The sequence below is a fragment of the Buceros rhinoceros genome, unplaced genomic scaffold (genome assembly GCF_000710305.1).
Source record: "Buceros rhinoceros silvestris isolate BGI_N320 unplaced genomic scaffold, ASM71030v1 scaffold5044, whole genome shotgun sequence".
In the NCBI taxonomy this organism is placed as follows: domain Eukaryota; kingdom Metazoa; phylum Chordata; class Aves; order Bucerotiformes; family Bucerotidae; genus Buceros; species Buceros rhinoceros.
Genome location: NW_010409889.1, coordinates 19895 through 30890, shown reverse-complemented (window position 1 = coordinate 30890; position 10996 = coordinate 19895). Strand labels below are relative to the sequence as shown.

General features: G+C 38.5%; 1 protein-coding gene across 1 annotated transcript; it reads right to left on the bottom strand.

Moving 5' to 3' along the window:
- Window positions 1-73: 73 nt before the first annotated feature.
- ACTR3 (ARP3 actin-related protein 3 homolog (yeast)) lies at window positions 74-10761 on the bottom strand. The gene is made up of 10 exons (XM_010135381.1): window positions 10621-10761; window positions 9914-10024; window positions 8328-8423; window positions 7767-7874; window positions 5550-5693; window positions 4649-4822; window positions 3820-3912; window positions 3250-3375; window positions 1225-1308; window positions 74-839 (listed from the first exon to the last, which is right to left on the bottom strand). Exons 1-10 carry the CDS (start codon window positions 10759-10761, stop codon window positions 744-746), a joined length of 1173 nt encoding a protein of 390 aa, XP_010133683.1. The 3' UTR covers window positions 74-743.
- Between the last annotated feature and the right edge of the window lie 235 nt (window positions 10762-10996).

The window sequence follows — 10996 nt, the reverse complement described above, 5'->3', positions numbered from 1 at the left end:
TAACCTGATTATTTGGTTTGATTAGAAATGACACTACAGAACTGCAATACTGGTCCAACAGTCTTGTCTTCACTTTTTTTTTTTTTAAAGCAAGAGATAGTGTGAAAATGCACCAAGTAATCAGAAAGCACTAGCAGGCGTCGGTTAATCCAAGATACTAGCTCAGTTCCAAAAGCACTCGCATTGTATGGAACCCAGGATTTAGACTGGTCATGATTTGCAAGAACTAGCTGCATGACTCATGACTTTTTTTTTTTTAATTTACTTTCAGGTTGGTCACTGGTAAATTTTTTTCCTCAAATATTACAGTTTAATCCATATTTTTCCTCAAAGTATAAAAAAGTATGAAATATAAACAAGCTCCTGCATTGTCCCCACGAAAGGGTTCAACAGAAGCAGTAGAGAGCTGACTATCTACACACCATCAAATCCCACCAAATCTTGGATAATCCATTAATATACAAAATATCAGGGCACAGAAAGAACTAAAATCCACTTTTTTTTGTTTTGTTACGCACAGGTTCAAATAATCAATCTAACGAAAAAACGTGATCATTTTGGCTTTCCACTACATCCGCATGTTGAGACACTTGTTAAAATAATCCTGCTTAATTGCGTTTGGTCTTTTTCTTATTGTCAAGTCATGTTTGTTATCTTAACACCAGCCATCAGACAAACAAGTAATCAGAAAGACTCCTCCTGCTCCTCCCACCTCCCCACCCCTGACCCCTCCGAGGTCAGCTTTAAGACATGACTCCAAACACAGGGTTGTGACGACAGATGCTAGGTCCAATCTCTTCATAATCTTTTTTGGTATGGCATACTTGGTAGAATTCAGGCTGTGAAGGGAAGGAGAAGAAAATCAGTCAATGGCACGTACACCTTCTTTTAACTGACATTGATGTAGCGAATGGAGAAAACCGAATGCAGACAACTTGGAAGTCCTGAAACTGGTATTACATCACACGTGGCTAAACACCAAAGTGTTTTGTCACAAAACTAAAATGCACTATTTAATAACTCAAAGCTGTAATTCAGCTTTCATTTGCGCTTTCAAATCTTTAACATCTAATGCAAACACTTCGGAGGGGAGGGGACGGTCTCTTTGCTTCCCGAGGCCTATCACAAATCCCCCAACTGCATTAACACAAAGTGAAGGAGAGGCAAGAACCCAAAAGCACAGCCAGGACGACTAACACACACCCGGCTTTACAGCGAACTTACTGTGGAAGCCAGCATTGATCCTCCAAACCAAACCGCGTATCTTTGCATATGGTGTGTAATGACTTGTACATCAATGGGCTTAGGCTATAAAAGTGGGGGGGAAAAAAAAGAATACATTAGAAGTCACTTTTGCTGGTAAAAATCAGATCTTTTAAAAATGAGTGTGTAGTCCAAGCTTAATCTTCACAAATTAGGATTTTCTTATATGCTGGGTATGTAAATTTATGATTACAGCATCGGCTTTTCTCTTCTACAACTAAGGTAAGGAACAGCTCTTGCTTATACATCACCACTTGCCTGCTCTATCAGACCTTAAGCGATACTGGCATCCAGACCAATTTTCCCCCCAAGAGCTCCACTACAGTGTTCCTCTCCAATTACCCACATTCTGTTTTCTGCTGAATTTCTGGAGGGACTGTTCCGTTATGCAGTGGTAAGAATAGATCCACACTGCTCAGCCCTTTCCAAACAGCACTTTAGGGAGCTGATTTTTAGGTTTCATGTCATTATTGTAACAAAGCATCAGTTGCAGACTGGAAGTTCATCTAGGACCAAGGCACAGCCATGCTTTTCACTCACTCCAGCCAGCCCCTTTCCCTCCATTCCCACCTAAACCCTCACCCCTTATCGCGCTTATCAACCATGGCAGTGTAATAACAGTTTCAGAAAGTAGTAATTTGCTTGTTCCAGTACAACTTGCTGAAATCTGAACGACTTGAAAAAAGAACCTAGAAATCATTAGTAATACATTTGCAAAACTCAAGCAAGTGATTACTTGCACCAGCCAGTACTCTGAAAAAGGAGGAATCGCATCAGATTTCTTTATTCACATCCTGCTTCCTTACTGAGTGATAACAGTCTAACAGGGAGAATTAAGGATAAACCTGGTTATTCCAACCAGAGAACTGTACATAAATTTACATGGCATATTATGAAGCTGTACTGGGGGTTTTAAGAATTGTTTGAGTTGATCTAGCTGGATCGCTGCTAAAAAAATAAATGAGGAAAATCAATTCAATTTTGCCTTAGAAATGATTTTGTGGATTTTTCCTTTTATCTCTGCTATATATTATATATGCAGAGTCAACAGAAAAAAATGCAAAATTTTTGCAAAATGCAAAAGTTAGATCAGAGGTCAGAAGTGGAGGGAACATAAAATAAGGATCATGCAGTTCAGTGAAAACACAATGTAATTTCACAGAATCATAATTTAGATGGGAAGGGCCCTCAGAATGTCTGTAGTTCAGCTTCCTGCTCAAAGCAGTCAGCTACAAGGTCAGAGAAAGTCCTCTGGAGATTTATCCAGCTGAATCTCAACAATATCCAAGGATGGAGGCTGCACAACCTCTCTGGGCAGCCTGTTCCAATGCCTGATTATCCCTGTGACAAAGAAGGTTTTTCTTCTACCCAAGCTGAACCTCTTTTGGGTCAATTTGTACCAGCTGTCTCTCATGCACCCACCACTGTCAAGAGCCCGATCCCACTTTCTCGATCATCTTCCCACACATACAGAGTGGCTGCCATTAGGGCTCCCGGAGCCTCCTCTTCTCTGAACACGCCACTTCCCTCAGCTTTTCGTCAAGGACAAGTGCTCCAGACCTCTGACTACCCCAGTGGCTCGACAATGCGTTCACTCCATCTTTATCAAGTTCAAAAGACTGAGGACAATGATTTGCAACGAATCAATAAGCACTAAGCACAAAAAAAGCTGGGAGTGGTTAACTGCTTTTACATAACTGGCATGAGCCCTTTCATTAGGCGAGAGTGATTCCGTTCACTAACAAGGACAGGCAGCACAAGCGCAAACCTGGGGAAATAGCTTCCTACAATGGAAGGACTGTGTAAGTATTTTCCAGTATCAGTCTGCTACTCTCGACAATACGGAAGGTTTTCAGAGCTTCGTACAAGAACTTCCAATGAAAACAGAGGCATTTCAACAAGCAAGAACATCGCTGCAAGGTTATTTTCACATTTTCGAGGTACCAAGAAAGACACTTGCACAATGCATTAGCTGCAAGAACTAACCTTCAGTCTGCCACCACTAAGTTCTTCACTAAGTTTCAGTCTGGCATCAACAGTCCTTTTCAAGTCTCGCTGTAAACGGCGACCAAAGTCCCTGAACATGGTTGAGCCTCCAGAGAGGACAATATTCTGTTTCGAGTAACAAGAATTATTAACCACTTCTGAAAAAGTAAGTCTCCAACTTTATCCCATTCTTAAATTCTAAATATAGTTTTCACAACTACAGTTAGCAGCTAGGCTTTAAATTATCTAACACTTAAGCATGACAGAATGTGAATTCACAAGGAGGTTGTCACATTAAAATTGACTGTGCTTTAAAATCCATTTATATTTTATCACATCCCACTTCCTTTGCTCAGATTTATGTTTCCCGTATTTTAAATAAGAGATGGAGTACTGAAACATCACATTATGAAAAAGTGAACAACATAAAGCCTTCTGCACACTGGATTCTAGGGAAAAATGGTTCATTTTGTTGTTGTTTGTCTTTAAAATAAAGTTTCAAACAGGTATTTCAATACATAGCACAATCTTTCTAAAAGAAGCATTAAAAAATTCATTATAGCTGCTGACCTTATACAGAGGACGTCTAACATCAATGGGACAATTCTGAATAACTTCATCTACTACTTCTGAGATTGGTTGCGTAAAGTCAGGATTAGCAAACTGCAATCAAGAATAAAATCAAGATGAGTCAACGTGCAGGACCACACACTGGAAAGGGAAGGGAGTATAGAGAAGAAGAGAGGAGAAAGAACCATCCTTTTGTACTAGAGATGTCATGAAAATGAATAATGGAAATAGTTATGTTGGCTATTTTTGCTACCATTTATAAAAGGTTTGGAAGAATAATAAACCTGAAAGCACCTTTTTTACCAGCTATTATCTCAGATGGTTTTTGTTAACCATAACAGGTCAAAGAAGCTGAGCACCAAACAGGGTAACACAGAAAAAGCTGCAGCAGGAGAATGTAGAATGACTCGGGGCAGTGGCTTTATTTCTTTTTAATTTTTCCCAACACTGGAAGAGAGACTTAGGGTCTGATGGCAAGATGACAGAATATTTAGAAACCTGATTAAAGAGGCAAGAAAACAGGGTACAATGTGGGGAGATCTGGAAATTCTGTTAAAAATTTCAAGAAAAAAAAATGGTGTTAGTAATCCACTTACTTTACAAATTTCAAGTATAGTGCTTCGTTTCGTTGTCATCCTGAATCTGCGTGCAGATCTCTAGCAGTCAAGAATCAACACCACGCTGACTTACCACAGCTGGTATTCATTTACAAATAAAGAGAAATATCTGCCGGAACAACTGCCTCTCTACAAGTTTGCAAATGCTATTTATACGCCATCATCTAAAATACTCCGACAACAAAAAGCGTAGACAATTCAAACCAACTTACCTCAGGATGGAAGAAAATCTCTGGCCCCAGGAATCTCTCGTAGCCGACATCAATGGTGAATTCTTTCTTTGAGATTGCATTAATTCCAGTATACTGTTTAATCCACTTTGTACCATCTGTGTCATACTTGTTAAATTCTTTTACTAAGTCAGGGCAAACATAACTAAAGCGTTCCTGAAAATTGAACATGTACAGTTAGAAGTATCTTAAGTATAGAAGAGATCATAGTATGAGCTTTAAAAAAGTGCAGTAATTTAAACTTCTATGAAATGAGAGTTTTAAATTGGCAGATACAGAACAGGCCTCAACAACGGCTGAACGGACACTTGCTGTACAGCGTTAGGTAATGGCTCTGCTGCTACAAATCCTTTCCTGCACGACACCGGCAGCAGTGATTTAGCACCGAGCTGAATTACTTTTCTTCTATTTTCCCTCTAAACTTCTACGATGGTGGGAAATGAGTTCTCAAGTATATTGAAGAATTGGCATAGAAACAAGGTTTAAGTGTACTTTAAGCTGAAAGTCTTTCGGAATAGCTTTGTGCAACAAGAAGTATCAACATTCAGAAAGGATAAAAGACTAATTACACTCTTTACATTGCACATTCCACTAACAACATTTTCTGCTGAACATTACAGTAACAGTAATTATAAGGGAGAGGAGGACAAAGGGGAGACTACAAGTGGAGAATGAAATTCCAGGCCAAACTGTACAAGCCAACTGTATGCCTGAAGTTCAAGGTATTTCATGTTATTGTATTATTTAGACATTTTTATATTGTTCAGAAATAGGGCACCATTACTTGGAAGGACAAGAACTTTAAGATATTTATTCCATATTTTAAAAACAGTTACCAAGCTCTGATCCAAAATATCCTTAGCTCCTGCCCCAGTCACATTACCTTCACTGCTTTAGCTGTTTCCAAGGATTGTTCAGGAGGAATTCCTACTTCTCGCTCCCTCAGCAACTGCTGAATGAAGTATGTTATATCTCGCCCAGCAATTGGAATGTGTTTGATACAGCTGCCAATCACGTATCCTTCAGCCTGTAAGGAAAATGGGGGAAAAGATACTGTGAAAAGCTCCTGTCAACCAAGCTTACGACAGAAAGAGAAAGTCGTGGAGTCTAAACTCCTACTCCCTACCTGTGAGATTGAAGCCCTCTAAGGCTGGCTCATTTAATCACCAGAAAACCAATTGTTCTTATTTTACTTGTTAAAGCGTTTCGCTTTGCATTGGTTCATAGTTCTTAGGTTAGGAGGAACGGAAAGGTCACTTGGTACATAAGGTAGACAAATAACTGTACTCACTATTCCTTGGCCTTTATTTTCTCTTCAAAATGAGGTTACTCTTACCAAAAAGGTCAAGGAACCTTCTATCATGAATTATTATTTTAGAATAAATGATGTGGCTCTGCAGTCAAAGCCACTGATGTAGGACGTTACAATCCATATGAACCAAAATCAATTTTCTGAAAGCAGGAAGAAAATGCATCATTTCAGCGCATTAAACAAGACTGCTTAGAACATCAGACTGGCCCATACTCATCCGTTAGTCCACCCCTGTAAGTCACACTCATCCTGGGGGACAGCACTGGGCCATTACAAATATCTGGTCTAAATGCAGAAGACTGGCCCTCAACTTCACCAGACCTGCTACATCCAAAGAGATGAATCCAGATTATCACACTAATATTAAACACTTAAAATTTCTGATACGCCTCTTACCTTCCTATAAAAAGTTCCTTCTAACATAGAAAATAATGAAGTCATTAAAAAATGTACCACTGCTGTTGGCTTCACTACAGAGGTAAGCATTTGTTGAGACTTCTTTAACTATTATAAAAGCAGTATGCTATTGTTGTCAGTTTGTTCAACGTGTTTAGAAATTCCAGAAATCAAAAGAACGTCACTCTACAAAGGAGCTTAATGCTTCAAGTGATACAGAATAGCTGCTCTTATTCCAATTAAAAACCCATACCCACAAATCAGGAAAAGATCAACTATTTTAAACAGCAATTAAATTAAACTTAAACAAAAAGGTTTATCTATAGAAGGTTTGAAATGTCAATTTTTTCCCCCGAGTCTTATTTCAAATACGCCCTCTTGGATGGACGAGCTGAACAAAAATTTAGCCTATATGTTCTGCCAGGATTAGTAAGAAATGGCTGCATCACAGCATAGGTTTGATCACTACCAATGCTACTATTTGGTGTAACAAATAATTTTTAAACACTGAGGTTACTGTGGCCCGATAAAACTTTGTATAGATTTTAATCTTCAAAATTGCAATCAAACTTCTTTTTGAAAAGATGAATGTGTCTGGTGCACAGTCATGGATCTAACTTCCCAAGGAACAATGGGCAGAGAGACATACTACCAGCCGCCTGAAACAAGCAACACTATTATATATTCCAATTATAAGATGTCAAATATGTAGCTTTTTAAAGAAATACGTACCTACAGCAAAACCAGTAATTTGACCGTTAAGAAACTGCAGCTGTAAATGTTCATTATTTCACAGAACATCCTACCATCACACTAGTTTTTGCTTTTATCAGCTTGATATATTGGAAGAGACACTTAACATTAGGAGATTTTTCCCCCCAGTCAGGTACTGACTTTTTTTTTCCTCTTTGCTGGAATCGCTGCTGCGTGATAGCAAACTGCTCAACACCGGTCAGCAGATGGAGAAAAACTGCCCTCAAATATTTTGTATTATTTCTATTTTGTATACGAATTGACTGAATTAAACAAAAGAAGTTTCCAAACTTTTTGGACTGTTTTAAAAGGCATATTCTCTCTTGCTGACAAAACAAACTGGAAATAATGGTAAAGCAATGCCCTGAGACTGATCGCTTAGCACGGCCTTGGCAAATCACCTTTTAAGGTAAGTCACTGAAAGACAATATACCCTGACAAACTCAGGGTGCACAGACGTTCTTCAAGAGTTTCTGCACTACAAAATAAACAAAAGCACATGCCCAGAGCCCTGGAAATTATCTGACATTTTTGAAGATTCCTACCTATTATTCAGCCTGTGTAGGTGTAGACTCCAGAGAAGTTACAGTACAAACGGTTCTCCGGTTAAACTGTTTCTATAGTTTGATGTTTACTTACCACAGGAATAACATGAGTGACACCATCACCACTGTCTATAACTGTGCCAGTCAGTGTTCGTTCTCCTACTTGTCTTGACGTCCAAGATGCAGCTAAGGCAAGGACAGCCTTGTACAAGAACACAGGCAAAAACCAAATCTTAGCGAAAGCACTGTACTGCAGACCCACCCTTCCACCACCCCTCCCAAAACCATCTGACTGACACCTTCACAGGTATTTACAGCAGAGAAGCCGATTAGTAACACAGCAGCTTACTAAGACGAGGCTGCATAAACTAGGTTTTGACTCCTGCTTTTTTAGCCACATTCGAGTATCTTTTTTGCTACTTCCTACTGAAAGGGATTCATACGCTCCTGCTCAGAGGCCTCCTATACAGGTAACAGAACGAGGATCTGGCTAACAGACCACAGAATCAATGCACAGCAAACATGTAGTGGTGACACTGCTATCCACAAGTACACAAAAGTACTGCAGACACCACTCATATGGTTTTCATAGCAAAACCAGTTTCAGCCCAAGGAGAAACACTGAAGCTCTAACTTTAAATAGCCCTGCCCTTACCTGAACAGCAATATATAGCCCCGGAACATTGAAAGACTCAAACATGATTTCAGCAGTATATTCTCTATTCTCTGGAGTATTTAATGGAGGTTCAGTCTGTGAGACAAAAAAAAAAACCCAAACCCATAACACACCAAATTTTACTTACATTCAATTCAAACCCTTGACTTTAAAAAAAATAAAATCACCAGATCCTAAGTTTTGAAAGATGAGTCATTCAATAATAGCATCTAAAAATAGTAATGTGCTTTTAAAGGCATATGGTGCAATTAAGAAAATCTAGAAATTCTTCTGACAACAACAGAATTCATGCAAACTGCACTGCAAAAGCATGATGATTTGAGTGAAAACAGAAACAGAAACTGAAAAAAAATGTTACAGTAATCACTGCCTAAGAATTAAGATCGAAGGCCCCATCTGTGGGTTGGTTAGCTCATTACAACTTTTGATTTCACTGGAGAGAATCAAGGACTATCAGTCTAAATACAATGTCAAAGGATGCAGCTTAGCACATTTAAAGAATGACAATTATTTTTTAAATTTCTCAGTGATTCATTAAAGAAAAAAGCTGCTTTTCTCCAGAAGGCAATCACTCCAAAACAAGTTGATATGATCAGCTGCAGGAATGTACTCAACTGACAAAAGCTAGCAACAACATACAATACTCTATGATCGCACGCTGTAATTTTCATTAAAATACCAAACATGCTGTCGCTCCTCTGAAGAGACTATGTAATAGGAGGATAAAAAGAGGAGGGAGCCAGACTCAAAAGGCAACAGGACGAGGGGCCGTGGAGACAAACTGCAGTGTGGGGAATCCTAAGCAGGTATTAGGAGGGAAAAAAAGGTGAAGTAAGGGTGGTCAAGTACTGGAAAAGGGGGCTAGAGTTTTTATGACATCTTGATCCTTGGAGATATTCAAAGCTTGGCTGGACACAGCCTTGAGCAACAGGACCTAAGTAGACCTGCTTAAAGAATATGGTGGCATTAGATGTTCTTTAACAAGCATGGCCAACACCTCTAATTCCAAACTTGCTCTACAAACATCACGATAAAACTAGTTGCCTATTTCAATGGCCTTATATAAAATACTAAGGAACAGCAGATGTTTCAGAGTAACACTGACCTTAATTCAGATATAATCTCCCCAAATATAACAATCGATCCTTCTGATTTCAGAAAAAGACAAAAATTCACTCTCTAGACACATGATCCAGGTGGCAGCATTGTAAAAACTGAATAATTGTGATCACGTGAAGTCAAAACACACAAGTACTTTTTTGCCTCAAAAATGTAAACTTGATCACTGAATTCAGTAGATAAGTAACAGGAAAAAAAGTGATGAAGCAGATGCAATTTGGCAGGAAATGAGAAGAGGATAGAAAAAAAGTTTGCAGTTCAGACATCCTGACATCTTTAGAAAATTAAAGAAACTGGATGGCATCAGCCAGGTCAAAAAAGTTCCAGGTAATTTATTTGAAAACTTCAGTTTTCAAGATAGGCTTGTTCATATTTATTACATAGATCAGCACAAACATTCTTACCAGTCAAATGCAATTTTGTAAGTAGGACATAATTTTACCTACCAAAAGAAAATAATGATCTTCGGGTTCTGCCCTTAGATACTTAAAGATTACTTGCTCCATAAACCTCTCCATCAAGTCCCAGTCTTCAACTATACCATGGCGGATGGGCCACTGTTGCAGAGGAATATAAAGGTGTAATTAGAAGCAAAAGGGGAAAAAAAAAAAAAAAAAGTGTTTTCAACTGCGGTAGAAGCTGATTATCTACGTACGCAAGAAACCTTGCATTAAGTTTTCCCTACTTCATCTGATAACCTATTCAAACCTCAGATTCCAACCTTGAACAGCAGAGACAAGGTTGGAATGGAGCTTTTCTCAGTACAAGCGAATGGTGACACTAGGAAAACCAAAGGGTCCACCCAGCCCAGTGTCCCAACTCTGACACTGCAGATAGAAGATGCCAAGGAACATGAAAGAATGTGGTACTTCCACTTAACAGTCTCCCTTCACTTCAAAAGATATATATGTGAATGAATATAAGATATCTGTAAGAGATACATATGTGAAAATATATATATTCACATACTGTTTTACAAATTCCCACAGGTTCCTGCAGTTCAACAAAATTAATAACAATTCTCATTTTCTACTAAAAGAGTTAATAACAAAATAAGATTAAAGGTATCAAAATTAATTCTTAAGCTGTTCACTGTGTAGCTGATGCTTTCTAAAGAGTATTGGAAAATAATTTTAAACAGTTCTCTCAATACCTTGGTTGCATAAGTTGGTTTTTCTATTGCTTCATCCCCGATAAAGAAGTCTAAATCATCGACGCCTTTCAAAACCCTCCTCTGCGCTTGATCGACCACTTTTGCCGATTCTTTGATAGCAATACCTTTAACAGAGAACATAAACAATACCTCAGATCATACACCCTGCACTAAAAGGGAAAACCACAACATTCAAAACTAGGAACACTCTGTAATTGTACCCATCCTTTGTTTCAGTCCTAAGCACAGAGAAGCTAAATAAAACACAGGTAATTTGACTTCCAATCTTCAGTAAACATGATTAGGATTTATAAAGCAACACAATACAGAACTAAGTACAGATTTAACTGTTAGACTCTCAAGGTGCAATCAGGAA

What these genes read in the sequence shown, in the direction of transcription:
- ACTR3 (XM_010135381.1), bottom strand. Translation starts at nt 10,761, where the DNA reads ATGTTCTCTGTTAAAGGTATTGCTATCAAAGAATCGGCAAAAGTGGTC. An exon ending in AAACAGCTAAAGCAGTGAAG is followed by an intron (nt 4,823 to 5,549) that starts GTAATGTGACTG and finishes TTCAATTTTCAG; the next exon opens with GAACGCTTTAGTTATGTTTG. An exon ending in TTAGTGGTGGCAGACTGAAG is followed by an intron (nt 1,309 to 3,249) that starts GTTAGTTCTTGC and finishes CCACTTTTATAG; the next exon opens with CCTAAGCCCATTGATGTACA.